This window comes from Mirounga leonina, unplaced genomic scaffold (genome assembly GCF_011800145.1).
Source record: "Mirounga leonina isolate KUSES-001 unplaced genomic scaffold, KU_Mleo_1.0 Mir_154, whole genome shotgun sequence".
Classification (NCBI taxonomy): Eukaryota; Metazoa; Chordata; class Mammalia; order Carnivora; family Phocidae; genus Mirounga; species Mirounga leonina.
The window spans coordinates 44,014,975-44,030,533 of NW_023270389.1; the positions used below are offsets into that span (position 1 = coordinate 44,014,975).

Genomic DNA, 15,559 nt, shown 5'->3' on the forward strand with positions numbered 1-15,559 from the left:
AAATCATCAGGGAAATGCAAATCAAAACCACAATGACATATCACCTCACACCTATTAAATATGTGTGTTACAACATATTTAAATATGTTGTATTTAAAATAATAATAGGTAACAAATGCTGTCAAGGATGTGGAGAAAAGGAAACACTTTGTACACTGTTGGTGGGAATGTAAATTGAGATAGCCATTATGGAAAACAGTATGGAGATTTCTCAAAAAATTAAAAGTAGATCATATGATCCAGTGCTTCCACTTCTGGTTTTAGATGTGAAGGAAATGAAATGGCAGTCTCAAAAACATACCTGCATCCACATGTTCATTGCAGCATTATCTATAGGAGCCAAGACACGAAATCCTAAGTGTCTGTTGGTGGATGAATGGATAAAGAAAATGCGGCATATATATGTATGTATATATATATATATATGCATGAAATATACATATATAAAGAGAAGGAAATCCCTTCATTTGTGACAACATGGGTGAACTTTGAGGGCATTATGCTAAGAGAAATAAATCAAACAGAGAAATCTGTTATATAGTTATATGGGGAATCTAAAAAAGCCAAACTCACAGAAACAGAGAGTAGAATGGTGGTTGCCAGGATTGGGGGATTTGGGGGGGGAATGGGTGAGGGTGGTCAAAGGGTACAACCTTCTGTTTATAAGATGAATAAGTTCTGGGGATGTAATGTACAACATGGTGACTATAGTTAAGAATACCATATTATAGGGCGCCTGGGTGGCTCAGTTGGTTAAGCGACTGCCTTCGGCTCAGGTCATGATCCTGGAGTCCTGGGATCGAGTCCCGCATCGGGCTCCCTGCTCGGCGGGAGGTCTGCTTCTCCCTCCGACCCTCTTCCCTCTCGTGCTCTCTGTCTCTCATTCTCTCTCTCTCAAATAAATAAAATCTTAAAAAAAAAAAAAGAATACCATATTATACACCTGAAAGTTGCCAATAGAATAGATCTTAATGCAAGTTGGTTTAACATTTTAAAAATCAATCAAAAGAATTTCACAAAATCCAACATGCAGTCTCGGTCATGTAGGAATAAAAGGGAACACACGCAACCTGATAAAGGCCATATGCAAAAACCCTACACCTAACATCATACTTAATGGTGAAAAAATGAAAGTTTTCCTCCTAAGATCAAGAACAAGAATGTCCTAACTCAGCACTTCCATTCAATATTGTAGTGGATGTTTTAGATAGGGCAATAAAGAAGGAAGGAAGGGAGGGAGGGAGGAAGGGGAGAGGATAGAAGGGAAGGAGGGAGGGAAGGAAGGAGAAGGGAAGGGGGAGAGAGAAGGCAGGAATAGAGGGAGAGACAGAAGCAAACAGGAAGGGACATTTAAAACAAGCTAAGTATGTTGGCAGGCATGTTTTAACATGAACATGTAGGGTGGATTTAGTCCTTCTATGCCAATGGCTCCAAATTCAATGATTTATTGAAATCTATTTTACTAACAGGAAAAAAATATGTTGAAAGTGGGAAAAAAAAAAAAAAAAGAAAAACTATCACAAATCCACTACCCACCACAACCACTGTTAAACGTTTTGGGATAATTTTAATATGGCCTTTTCAATTTGGGGTGTTTTAATTATGGGTTTGTTCTCAATCCTGCAGGGAAATTCAACACTCATGTTGATATCAAATGTGAATACATATCTAGAGACAGAGATGAGATGTTTTTTGGATGGAGAATTAGTTTTGGTGCCTTTTCACATTTACAAAGCCAAGTATTACTTAAGACTGCATATCCGCAGCTGTTTACATATTTTATATACAGAAATTACCAATTTATTATCCCTTTTAATCTAATTCTTAGACAAAGCCTAAAATAAAATACTTAATAAACATGGAATATATACCTTATCTATTTAATATATTATATATTTAAATACTACAGATAAAATCAAAGTCCATATACCCAGCACCCATCTTGAGAAACAGAACATGAACCATCAACTTTGACACCCTCTGGGTGTCCCTTCCTGTCACAATACTCTGCTCTACTCCCCAGAGACAAGCACTAGACTGAATTTTGTATTAATCAGTCTCTTAATTTTATTTAGAACTTTACCTCCAGTGATGGTAAATTTTATGTGTCAATTTGGCTAGGCTTAGGTACCCAGTACTTAGGTCAAACCAATCTAGATGTTGCTGTGAGATGTTTTTTTGGATGTGACTAATAATTAAATCAGTAAACTTTGAGTAAAACAGATTCCCTTTCATAGTGTGGTAGCCCTCATTCAATCAGTTGAAGGCCTTAAGAGAAAAGACTGAGGTCCCCTAAGAAGGAAAGAACTCAACCTCCAGGGGAACAGCTAACCCTAGCCCTAGGGAACAGCTACTCTACTCTGTCCCTATAGATTTGCCTATTCTAGACATTTCATATAAATGGAATTATATAACATGCGGTCCTTTGTGACTGTCTTCTATTAATGAAAACATTATTCTTAGCATAATGTTTTCAAGGTCCATCCATGTTGTAACACACATATCAGTACTTCATTCCTTTTCCTTGCTGAATGATATTCCATTGTATGGACAAACTACATTTTATTTATATATTCATCAAATAATGGACCTTTGGGTTGTTTCTGCTTTTGGGTTATCACGAATAATGCTGCTTGAACATCCATGTACAAGTTGTATTTGAATTTTATGTAAATCAAATCATATTTTATATATTATTCTGTGACTCATATTTTTGACTGTACATTAGGGTTTTTTGAGATTCATCCAAGTTGTTGACTGAAGCTAGGGTTCATTATTTACACACAGTAATATGTTATATGATTATACAATAATAGATGTATCTATTCTACTTCGATAGATATTTGGGTTGTCTTAGTTTTTTCTATTCCAACGAATACTTCCATAAATATTCTTGTACATGTCTCCTGGTCCACAGAAGATAATTTTTTTTTTTTACCATAACCTTCAGGGAGAAATCCACTGGATATCATGGTATAGTACAAATATATAATTGAGACAAAGTGTTCCTAAAGCAATACTTAGTAACAGTTATTCTAACCACATGCAATGCACACTGATACTTTCTCTTCTCTTTCAAATAATTCATTTTTAAAAACTGGGCCCAGTCACTCAATTTATTTCACAACCTCTAAGGATCCTGGCCCTCCATTTGAAAAATACCACTCTAGGCTATGTACGAGGGCGTAGGATCACCAAATCATAGGATTTGTGCATCTTTCCTTTGCTCTACATTTTGGCCAACTCTTGGCTTTTGTTACCAATCTCATGAGTATTTTATGGTATTCTCCTGTCTCAATTTACATTTTCTCCTTCCACCAATGTGGTTGAGTACCAATTCATGTTTGCTAGTCATTTATATCCTTTTTAAATTTATTCTCATTTTTTTTCTATAGAGTGTTTTGTTTCACTTCTGAATTGATTTTTAGGAGTTCTTTATATATTCTGGATGTGAATCCTTTCTTTCACTTATGTATCACAGATGCCTTCTCCAAGTCGATGGCTTTTTTCCCCCACACTATCTTTGTGTCAGAAATTCTTATTTGAAATATAGTCAAATGTAGCAAACTTTTTTCATATAATTGGTATTTTTTGTGTTTTACTTAGGAAATCTTTTTCTATCTTGGGGGGGTCATAAAAATTCTTTTACATCTCCTCCTAAAATCTTTACTGATATGCATTTCACTTTAAGCCTTTAAGATATCTGGAATTGATTTCGTTTATAGTGCAATCAGGAATCCAAATATATATATATATATATTTCTTCAACTCCTCCCCACATCTACAACATCATCTCTGTCCGTATTTGTATGACTCTGTATTTGGTTCCATTGGTTTATCTATCACATATCTGTACCAATATCACATACTCTTATTTATAGGCCTTTATAATAAGTTCCCTCTACTTGTTCATCAGAAGGGTCTTCATTATTACTGGCCCTTTTATGCCCATATTTCAGAATCAACTTATCAGATATTAGGGAAATTCCTGTTGGGATTGTGATTAGAGTTGCTATAAAATTTGGGGGGAATTACCACCTTTACAATACTGAATCTTTCTCTCCAGAAGTATAATATGTCTGTCCATTTATTTAGGTCTTCTCTAATGATCTTCAATAACATGTATAATCTATGAAGTGTTACTCCTCTTTATCCTTGGTACCTTATTTTTATTGTTGTTTTTGTTCCAAATGGAAGCAGTATTTTAAAAATAAATATACTATATCCTGATTTTGTAAGTGAGGGGTTTAGATTGTACTCTTAAATTTATGAGAAACTGGGGATAATATTTTGGATCATTCTAAATTCTTTTCTATATAATAGCAGTTCCTCATATATGCTCATACACATGAATGGTAAAATATAACATTCTAAATATTTTACTAAAGGTATAAACATCTCACGTATTCTTCTCAAAATACAGAGAAAGGGAAAATTGTATGCTTTATGTGCAAAAGAAGGAACAAAATATGTATGAGCATTCTTACAACCAGTGTATTAAAAGCTGATCCAGAATGCTAGCCTCCATTTTTCAGCTTGAGATCATTGTCTTATATGATGCTGTGTAAGAAGTTTTTCTTTTTAAAACACTAAAAATTCACATCACAATTCAAAGTTCATTTTTTTCCCTTGAGACTCTAGTTGAATTAAAATGTCTCTGCCTAGACATTAAAGGTTTTTTTTTTTTTTATAGGAATAAAATGGTCTGGCTCAGATATCAAAATGGGAGATCAGTAGAGCAAGTACCAGATTGCATTGAATTTTGATTACATTCAGTATACTCAAGGAGAATTTTATTTGTTGTTACTTACCTAGCTTCTTCCTAACCACTTAATTTCTCTAAAATAGTGAACTATTGAAGCATTTATAAAAGGAGAAATTCTTCAGTCTATGAGAAGCCGAAACTCTAACCAGTTCTCTGGTGGATTTCACTCTAGATGGCCACAATATTCATTTTGAGTCTATAATTTAAACACTAAGTTTAAGTTTCCCCAAATCCTTTGGTTTCTGTCTTAGGCATTCCCAATCACCAAGAATTATTTATGTTTTCGTTGTTTAAAATGGAAGCCAAGATACTGTCCACTTTCAGTCTTCAACTCTTTGTACTGGACAATGACATTAAAAGTCAGAATCATGCTTAAATGTATCATGCTTTTTCTAAGGTATAGAACTTGATTTATTTGCCAAAGGGTAGCATTAGCCTGTTGCTTTTTTAGTCTATGGTTCTTTCTGCATCCTTCTGGATTCCTTAACTCCCCTCTTCCCTTAAGCTTAAGCTGAAAATCTTCCCCTGAAGATGTTTGAGCCTTGTTCACATGTACCTAATTCCACTGGATCTCCTTATTGATTTATAAAATTTCCCCTCTACTCATATTAGGAACAAAATGTTGTTAATGCTTCTATAAATACCATCATTGGAACTGATTGGGAACTTTAGGAGTCAGAGAGATTTATTTACTTCTAATTACTTGAATTAGTGTCGCTGTTCAGTGCTTCAGGGAGTCTACTAATTTCAGTGTCCTTTGCTTCTTTGGGGGTTAGCAGCTGCTTTGTGGAAATAAAGTTTAATGGCTTCATTCAAATGAAATACATTCTGGGGCAATTTACGAATCTTCATGTGTGGTTTTCCCTCACATCAAGAATAGATGCACTTCCTTTCCCTGTATGGAAGGCACTGCTTTCTTTTTTCTTTTTCCCTCCCATGCTTCCTCCCACCCACCCATGCATTCAAACTTTTCATGAGGACCTCAGTGGGGACTTCGCCATGTTTCTTTTGCTTGTTATCCATGTAGCATTTTGTACCTGCAAGTTTCTCTTTCATCAAATTTGGGGCAATTTTTTATTTCTTCAATTTTTTTTTCCTACCCCGTTGTCTTTCTTTTCTTCTTCTGGTATTCCATTTACATGTATGTTGGATTGTTTGATGTCATGCAGCAGGTCTCTGAGGTTCTGTCCATTTTTTAAAATGATTTTTGTTTGTTGTTTATCTTGGCTGATTTCTTGGATGATTACCTTCAAATTCACTTAATTTTTCCTGGGTAATTTCCATTTGGCTGTTAAATCCACCCAGTGAAGTTTGGGTTTTTATTTCTAAAATTTTAAACTTTCAGAATTTCCGTTTGCTCTTTTTTCTTTTTCTCTTATGAGATTTTTGTCTCCTGAGATTTTCAACTACTCAAAACATGTTTTGTTTTACTTTATTGAGGGGAGGTATAATAGTTCAAAATCCTTATCGGTCGGTTTCAACATGTGATTCATCTCAGGGTCAGACTAAAAAAAAAAATGTGACCCATTTTCTTGACATTTTGAATCATATCTTGGATTTTATGAATAAGTTGTAGAGGTTCTGGGTTCTATTGCATAAATGCTTCAAATGTCCTACTCTGCCTCTCCGAAACTCCTCATCCTTGGTTTCCAGGTCACATGCTCACGAGGGTTTGCATCTTTTCTAACCGCTCATTCAGTAAGTCGTGTTTACTCTTGCTCCTCCTATCCTGAAACGTGGGTCCGGCCTAAAAACATGGTTCTTGGCAGTCTGGTCTTTCTTCTTTCCACTTTCTTCTACGGAGATCTCATCGACTTCCACACTTTAAAACTCACCTGACAGGGGACGGAACGAGGCTTTTCTTGTTACCAGGAACTGGAGACCCGGAGTCAAGGCTGCCGGCCCAGGGTCCTTCAGTATTTCCCACTTTCTCAACGGGGCTGCAAACAGCACCGATGGGAGGAGCATTGAGGGCTTCTGGGCTAAGGGTGCTCTTGAACTTTCTTCCCCCTGGTGTCTGGCCCAGATGTGAATAAATAAATGCCGAGCGAAACTGCAGCGTGTGGGCTCAGGTTCGAGCTACGTCTGCCAGAGGGAGGAGCTCCTCTCGCTTTCCTCCCGGCGTGTGCGGCCCTCCGCACGCAGGCGGCGCGCGCCGGGGAAGCGGAACCCGGACGCGTGCGCCCCTTGCTTCTGGCCGGGTGCGGGCCGCGGTGCACCACCCGCTCGCCGCCCTGCCCGGCATGGCGGAGCGCGGCGATTCCGAGCCCACCCCGGGCTGCAGCGGTCTGGGCCCGGGCGGCGTTCTCGGCGGCGGCGGTGGCGCCGCCCACTCATGGGCCCCGGAGGACGCCTGGATGGGCACCCACCCAAAGGTCAGAAGGCGCGAGAGGAGCAAGGCGCCGATCCGGGGCCCTTCCCCAGGTGGAAGGCCGCCGCCGTCCGCTCGGCCCTCGCCTCCCTGCGGGGCCGGGTCGCAGAGTTTGCGCGCGAACCTCACGGAAGGGGACCCGCGTGCACAGCGCCCGTGGCGGGCAGTCTTGGTTTTGTTTGTTTAGATGAGGTGAACTATTGCTCTGACACCCCCCCACCCCACCCCAGCCCCGGACACACACACCCATCCAAGCCTTTCCAGAGCGGGACATTAAACCCAGCGCCTCTCCAGGCAGAGCCCACTAATAACCATTGCACCAGTTTCTTTTTTTTTTTTTTAATTTCTTTTTCTTTTTTCTTTTTTATTTATTTGAGAGAGAGAGAATGAGAGAGAGCAAGCACATGAGAGGGGGGAGGGTCAGCATTGCACCAGTTTCTTAGTTTTGCTGTCTAGGGCTCCTCCTGGGGATGGTCTCCTTTAATCCTCGCAGGAACCAAGTAACCACAGTACCCACAGCAAAAAACAGCTTGCGGGCCTTGGTTAGATAAAAAAGATCAAGGCTTAAAAGCACAGCCACGTTTGCACGTAGCCTTGAGCCCAGAATGTGCGTTGTGATTTTGCTGAAGTGCAATTTCCTGACTTTTCTCATTTCTTGTAAAGTTTGATTAGGTTCTTCTCCAAAGCAGACATTTGGGTGTTGTTTGTTTGTTTGTTTGTTTGTTGGGGTTTTTTGTACAGCAGCAAAGAGGTATAGTTCCTTTGCTTGCTTCTGCTTGGCAAATTGCTGCCTTGGACCAGTAATGTCCCGAGCAATGAATGGACAGTGAATGGAGATGGGGGTTTTGTAGGAATCTCAGAGACTGGTCTAGTTATTTTAGTACGATTGCAGTCTTCTGCTGCGAAGCAGTATTTCATAGATCATTATCTAAAAACAGTCAAGAAAAGAAAAATTTCGAAGATGTAAGTCTGAAAAGAGATAATCCCTTTTCATGTTCTCTTTCTTGATTTTATTCTCCTCCTCTACCCCCTCATTCCCCGTCAAGGTGAGAAAAACAAACATGGATATGTTATTCGGTGCCATAAAAAAGAACTGTAACACCATTAAGTAGCATGAACCCAATAGTTCTGTGTGAGACTTTAAGTAGACTGCTTGAGTTTGAAAACCCTGTTAGGTCACTAGCTTTGTGGGTTGGTTTTTTTTTTGTTTTTTTTTTTGGAAGTTTTAAAAATCTCATTGTTCCTCAGTTTCCTCATCTGTAAAATAGGGATAATAATAGTACTTACCTTAGAGGGTTGTTACAGGATTAAATCAGTTAATATTTGTAAAACATTTGACATATAGTAAACCCTATATAATATATATATAATATCTATAGTATGCAACATTAATTTCATTATTCTCATGCTTAGAAATCCTCAGTGTTTCTTTATGGGTAAAATTCAGACTTTTAGCTTGACTATCAAGACCTTGCAACCTGGTCTCCAGTTACCAATTAATTTCAGTGTCATTTTCAAACACATTTGTGGTGTGAAGAGGACAACTAATAATACCCCTGTTCTCCTGCACCTGTCCATACTTATGATGAAGCTAGTGGGAGAATATGATGGCAGGTCTGTACCCATACAGGTCTGCTACTGCCTCACCTCTGCATTAGGCCTGATTACCCACTGACTCACTGGGATAGCAGGCAAACCTCAGGCTTCCCTTGCAGAGGTAGTCCACTCAAGAATGTTCTCCAGTGCTGACCAGCAAGTCTGAAAGAAGTCGGGAGTGGTTTTTTAGCAGACTTTCTTCACAGGCAAACAGAGACCTTGGAAACAGTGGCTCTCAGTAACGTGCTGCAGTAGAAATCCTATTAAAAGATGTGTCTACTGCTGGCAGATAGATTTCTTTATAGGCCCTTGAATATGTGTGTATTCCCACCTATGTGTGATTACTCACGCTGTTACCCTGCCTTCTGTATTTACTCAAAGCATGTCTACCGTTCAGGGCCCAATCTATATCCACCTCTGCCATGAAACATTCACCAACCAAGCCATCCAAGTAGAGCTCCTCTGACTTGTTGTCTCATGTTTTTTTTATTTCACACACTGGTTTTTAATCACTGTCATGGGTTCTTATTTGCCTAACAATTGCAAGTGTGCGTGTGTTTACCTTAACAATTGCAAGCTTTTTAGAGATGGGGATCAGGTTTTAATTGCTTTCTAACTCCCACAGTACCTAGAAGAGAGTATTCTGCTTTTATATATATATATTTAATGAGTAGTTGTTGATTGAGTGAAAGAAAATATTAAGAGATTCTTCCTTCTCTGACAATTACGTTTTGATTTCCAGTATTTAGAAATGATGGAATTAGATATAGGAGATGCCAGCCAAGTTTACATAGCATTCTTGGTTTACCTGGACCTCATGGAGAGTAAGTTATTTGTTTTATTGTTCTGTTGTTGGGGCTATGGCAGGGGGATGGGGAGTTGGGTTGGGATATGGTATTAAGCATTTTCTGTTAATTTTGTCAGTTTTGTAATTTCTTCATTTACATTGGGAATTACCGGGTAACAGAAAATACTAGAAAAGTGAAGAGAAGATAATAATTCTGGGTGACGTTTGCTCAGTGGAGTATTAGGTAGAAATTTAGAATTTTATCTTTTATTTTGATAAACATTATTGTCCATTCAATGATGCACTTTTAGGTAAAAGTTGGCATGAAGTAAATTGTGTTGGATTACCAGATCTCCAGCTCATCTGCCTTGTCGGTACTGAGATAGAAGGAGAAGGATTACAGACTGTGGTGCCTACACCCATCAGTGCTTCCCTCAGCCATAACAGGTGGGCAGGTGATTTCGGTCTTCTAACATGTTAGTTCCTTTCCACTAGGAATCATTAAATTCGGGGTAGTAATATATTTTTAAAGGAACATAGGGTACAGGGATCATAGCTTTACTCTTGGTTATTTGAGGAATAAGTTAATTATGAGCATTTAACAAGTATTTAGCACTTACTGTATTGTCAGTACTTTTTCAGAGAAGGAATATGTATGATAGAAATACTATATTAAGAGAACAGAAAATGTTTTCATTCTTATAAGGAGGCAAGACCATTATACTTGAAACACAGGTATTTTAAGATGTACCATAATAATTGATACAAATTATATTTGCTATAGATGTTGGTGAAGAGTGTGCTTAACATGCAAGTTGAAATCAAAGAAAGTGTCGTGCAGTTCATGGGATCTTTTTAAAAAAATCTTAGCTACACAGAATTGGATTAAACATATCTTTATTTCATGACACATTCTACAAATCAACCTCACGAAATAAAACTAGACTCTTGGCAGTAACTTATATCTAACTATATGGGTCCCCTCCTTCTTTGCTTCCACTGTCCTGAGGTAACTCATCCTGAATCCCATATTCATTGGGAATTGTTTAATTTTAAATCTTTTTAACTTTATAAGAGCATATAATCTTTTGACACTGACTTTATACACTCAGTATTATATTGCTGAGATTAATCCATTGTTGTGTATTTGGTTTTGGCTGCCATATCGTATTCCATTGTGTGATTGTACCCTAGTTTACACATCTGCTTTCCTGTTGATGGAGAGTTGCTAATGTTTGACTTTAGGGGATAATTTCAAACTATTTTCCAAAGTGGTTGCCTCACTTTACTTTCCACTTGCAGTGTAAACAAGATCTCTTGAAGTTGTATTGTTTCTGACATTTGGTACCGTAAGACTTTAAAATTTTTGTCAGTTGAATGGGTTATCTCATGGTGGTCTTAATTTGTATTTTTCTGATCTCTGATATTTTGATCATTTCTTTATATATTTATCGTTTCCTCTCTTGAGAAATTCCTGTTCATATCCTTTGCCTATCGGATTGTTTGCAGTTTTCTCATTGACTTGTAGGAGTTCTTTATATATTCTTGACAATAATCCTTTTGGTTGTGTTTCCCAGTTCTTAAATCTGTTTTAAGTATTTTTTGATGAATAACAGTTCTTAATTTGAATAAATTATATTTATACATTTTTATAATCAATGTCTTTGTGTCTAGGTTAAGAAATATTTCCTATCTAAAGGTCTAAGGAAAACTCACCTATATTTTCACTAAGAGTTTTAAAGTTTTTTTTTTTTTCATGGTGTGAGAAGGTGAGGGACCTTGTTTTCATGTGGATAATCATTTTTTTCTACTTCCCTTTGCTGAATAGTCTCCTCCTTCCTCATTATCTGACATATCACCTCTGTCATTTTCCAAAGCTCCATTTATGCACTGACTTGTTTCTGAGCTCTCTTTATATTCCATTAGTCAATATATCTATCCTTGTGCCACTATCACATTTTCTTAATTCCTGCTTCAGAAGAAGTCCTGATATCCTTGGTATCTGGCTATCAAGTCTTCTTTTCTGCTTTTCTTCTTTGAAGCTGTAGCAGGCAGCCTCTAAGATGGCTTCTTGGACTCCCGCCTTCTGGTAGTCCCACCCTTGTGTAATTCCCTTTCCTTGAGTGTAGTCTGTACTTGCTGCCTTGCTTTTAACAAATAAAATGAGGCAAAAATGATGGGATGTTCCTTCTAAGATGACATTACAAAAGACTATGGCTTCTGTCTTGGGTACTGTCTCTCACTTGCTTGTTCTGAGGAAAGCCAGCTGCCCTGTGAACTGTCATTTAGAATGGCTGAAAATAGAGGAGTAAAAGTAACTATTGATGGAGCAAGATTCTTGAGAGTCAGGGAGGGGTGGATTCCAGAAAATAGTTGAAAGGATTAATATTGAGCTAAAGGAGGAGGATCTCAACTTCTAAGACTGTGAGGCAGTTAGAAAGGACAGATGAAAAGAGAGCTATATTTGGATGGGTAAATGCATATAGAAGAGAGCAGAGTACCTTAAATTCCAACATGAAGGGCTTTAATGAATACCTTTGTTTTTCTCATTTACTGTGATTGAAGAAAAAGAGCACTGGACTGAAGCCTTAAGACCTGGGTTCTGATCTTGGCACTGACACAATATTTTGTTTGATGATTGGTGACACACCTAATTTCTCTGGGTTTTAGTTTTTTTGTCCTTCATTGAGGGATTTAGATTGTCAGTGGATAATATGTAAGATCCTTTCCAAATCAAAGCTATCATAATTTGTTCTTTTCTTTTTTTTTTTAAGATTTTTTTTTTTTAATTATTTTTTTATTTGACAGAGACACAGCGAGAGAGGGAACACAAGCAGGGGGAGTGAGAGAGGGAGAAGCAGGCTTCCCGCTGAGCAGGGAGCCCAATGTGGGGCTCGATCCCAGGACCCTGGGATCATGACCTGAGCCGAAGGCAGACACTTAACGACTGAGCCACCCAGGTGCCCCATAATTCATTATTTTCAATAGTGTATTCCATAAAACTATATTAAACTAATTTTTAGATTTCTATTAATATTTTTGGTACAGTTTTGTATAATTCATTATAAGAATTTTTTTTCAATATATCAGGCTAGTCATACTCTGAGAAGCTCTTTACTGTGAGATTTTTCTGTGTGTTTCAGAATCACAAATAGTTGATAGGGTTGACATCAAATTTGATCACTGATACTTTCTGTTTTTTACTAGCATGAGTTCTAAGCCTCTCTATGTCTAAAAGACTTAATAATTCATTCATTAAAACTCACCCTTTGTGTCTTTTAGTTACTGCAACAAATACCATACCAGTTTACTATTATTGTTATACTATTTGTTTGGAAAAGGAACTACCATTTGGAATTAACCTGAATTTAATCCTAAAAAATAAAATTGGTAGTCTGTTTGAATCAAAATGATTCATAAGTCTAGAGGTAGAAATTTAAGTCCTATTACTTTCTAGTTTTTTCCAATTGGTGATTATTGATTTTCCAGCTTTATTACATAAAGCTTGTTTTCCTCTTTAAATAGAATTAGTTGGGAGGACAAAAATACAAAAGTAGGGATCCGAAGGGGTACGTGCACCCCGATGTTTATAGCAGCAATGTCCACAATAGCCAAACTGTGGAAAGAGCCAAGATGTCCATCGACAGATGAATGGATAAAGAAGATGTGGTATATATATACAATGGAATATTATGCAGCCGTCAAAAGGAATGAAATCTTGCCATTTGCAACGACGTGGATGGAACTGGAGGGTATAATGTTGAGTGAAATCAGTCAAACAGAGAAAGACATGTATCATATGACCTCACTGATATGAGGAATTCTTAATCTCAGGAAACAAACTGAGGGTTGCTGGAGTGGGGGTGGGGTGGGAGGGATGGGGTGACTGGGTGATAGACACTGGGAAGGGTATGTACTCTGGTAAGCGCTGTGAATTGTGCAAGACTGTTGAATCTCAGATCTGTACCTCTGAGACAAATAATGCAATATATGTTAAGAAAAAAAAAAGAAGAAGATAGCAGGAGGGGAAGAATGAAGGGGGGGAAATCGGAGGGGGAGACGAACCATGAGAGACGATGGACTCTGAAAAACAAACTGAGGGTTCTAGAGGGGAGGGGTGTGGGAGGATGGGTTAGCCTGGTAATGGGTATTGAGGAGGGCACATTCTGCATGGAACACTGGGTGTTATGCACAAACAATGAATCATGGAACACTACATCTAAAACTAATGATGTGGGGCGCCTGGGTGGCTCAGTTGGTTAAGCGACTGCCTTCGGCTCAGGTCATGATCCTGGAGTCCCTGGATCGAGTCCCGTATCGGGCTCCCTGCTCGGCAGGGAGCCTGCTTCTCCCTCTGACCCTCCCCCCTCTCGTGTGCTCTCTGTCTCTCTCATTCTCTCTGTCTCAAATAAATAAATAAAATCTTCAAAAAAAAAAAAAATTAAAACTAATGATGTAATGTATGGGGATTAACATAAGAATAAAAAAAAAAAAGAATTGGGAGGATAAATTAGTAAGCCATTTTTACCCTCTTGCATTTAATAACTCAGAGGGCTTAATGTATCTTGGTTTTTATATAAATATTCATAATTATATTATGCAGTGGAATAATAATATAGAAAATAGCACAAATGAGGCCCAATACCCAGTAGATTTATTATGCTGTCTATGGCATAAAATTTTCTCGACTCAAAGTATGCAAATAACTTTTTAACAAATAGCTATTGTGTGTGTGTGTGTGTGTGTGTGTGTGTGAATGAGAAAGTGTGTATTTAATTTCATTCCTCAGTCTTTAACAGGAGTGGTATTTTTAGGTAGTAGGCATACTTTTATCTATTTTTGCCTCCATGCATATTTTGTATGTAAAATGTTATATATCTAACAGATACATGATTTCAGACATTTGTTTGTTAATGTAGGAATTTTCCTTCATTAGTAACACAGAGAAGAAAATGGTTGACTTTGAATCTTTGGCAGCCTTACATAGGGAAGAAATTCATGTCCTAAAAGTATTTGGGTAGGACTTTGTGAGGCTAGTTCACCAAATAAATAACTAAATGAATAAATAGAATGTTTTATATAAGAAAGCTAACAGCTTACTTTATTCAGTAATAAATCATCTACAAAAATAAATCACTGTGTTCACTTTTAAACAGCTTTTTTTTCTCAGATAATATTGTTGAGGCTTTTTAGTCTTTACTTACCAAGTATTTATTGAGTGACTATCATGTGTCAGGCAGTGATCTAAGTGTGAGGATACCATGTTGATCCAGACAACTCCCTTTTTTGGTATCAGTGACATACGACATTATATTAGGTTTCAGGTGTACAATAAAATGATTTGGTATTTGTATATATTGTGAAATGATCATCACAAGAAGCCTAGTTAAGATCTGTCACCATATGTAGTTACAGAATTTGTTTTCTTGTGATGAGAGCTTTTAAGATCTACTTTCTTAAGTCGCTTTCATATATGCAATACAGTGTTATTAACTGTAGTTTCCATGCTATACATTATATTCCCATAATTTATTTATTTTATAACTGGAAGTTTGTGCCTTTTGCCTCCTTCAACCCATTTTGTCTACTCCCCACCCCCGCCTTTGACAGCCACCAATCTGTTCTCTGTATCTATGAACTTTTTTTTTTTAGGATTCCAGATATAAATGAGATCATATGGTATTTAAGACAGCCTCTTGAAAATAGTGTTCTGGTACTAAATGTTGGCTTGGAAAATAAATTTTATTTTATTTTTTGGTAATTGTTGGATGGGATCTAATAAAAACAGAATTCTCCTTTGTTCTGAGACTTAATTAACTGTGTAATTTGGGACTGCCTCCACTTATTTTATTGTTAGGTAATTGAATAAAAAGGACAATGGAGTACTGATAAGTACTTTATAGAAGGTTGTAGCAAGACTCAGAGGAAGGACAGGAAAAATCTCCTGTAGGTGGTAGAAGACTGTGTTTTAGCAGGACAACTGCAAGTAGTTAAACATGGTTGCCTGCCTATAAGCATGGTGTCTAGTTCAGAGCAGGTG

The 15,559-nt window shown here is 37.6% G+C and overlaps 1 protein-coding gene across 3 annotated transcripts in view; it reads left to right on the plus strand.

Annotated features, from left to right (window-relative positions):
• The first annotated feature begins 6,961 nt into the window (after positions 1-6,961).
• The window catches only part of TSEN15 (tRNA splicing endonuclease subunit 15), a 35,846-nt gene continuing 27,248 nt past the window's right edge, over positions 6,962-15,559 (plus strand). For 2 of the 3 annotated variants that reach the window (XM_035010642.1, XM_035010643.1), the window contains exons 1-3: positions 6,962-7,140; positions 9,475-9,556; positions 9,831-9,966. In XM_035010642.1, coding sequence (XP_034866533.1) covers positions 7,009-7,140; positions 9,475-9,556; positions 9,831-9,966 — 350 coding nt within the window. In that variant the 5' untranslated portion in view covers positions 6,962-7,008. The remainder of the gene's footprint in view (positions 7,141-9,474; positions 9,557-9,830; positions 9,967-15,559) is intronic. The other variant, XM_035010640.1, reaches the window with a different exon arrangement.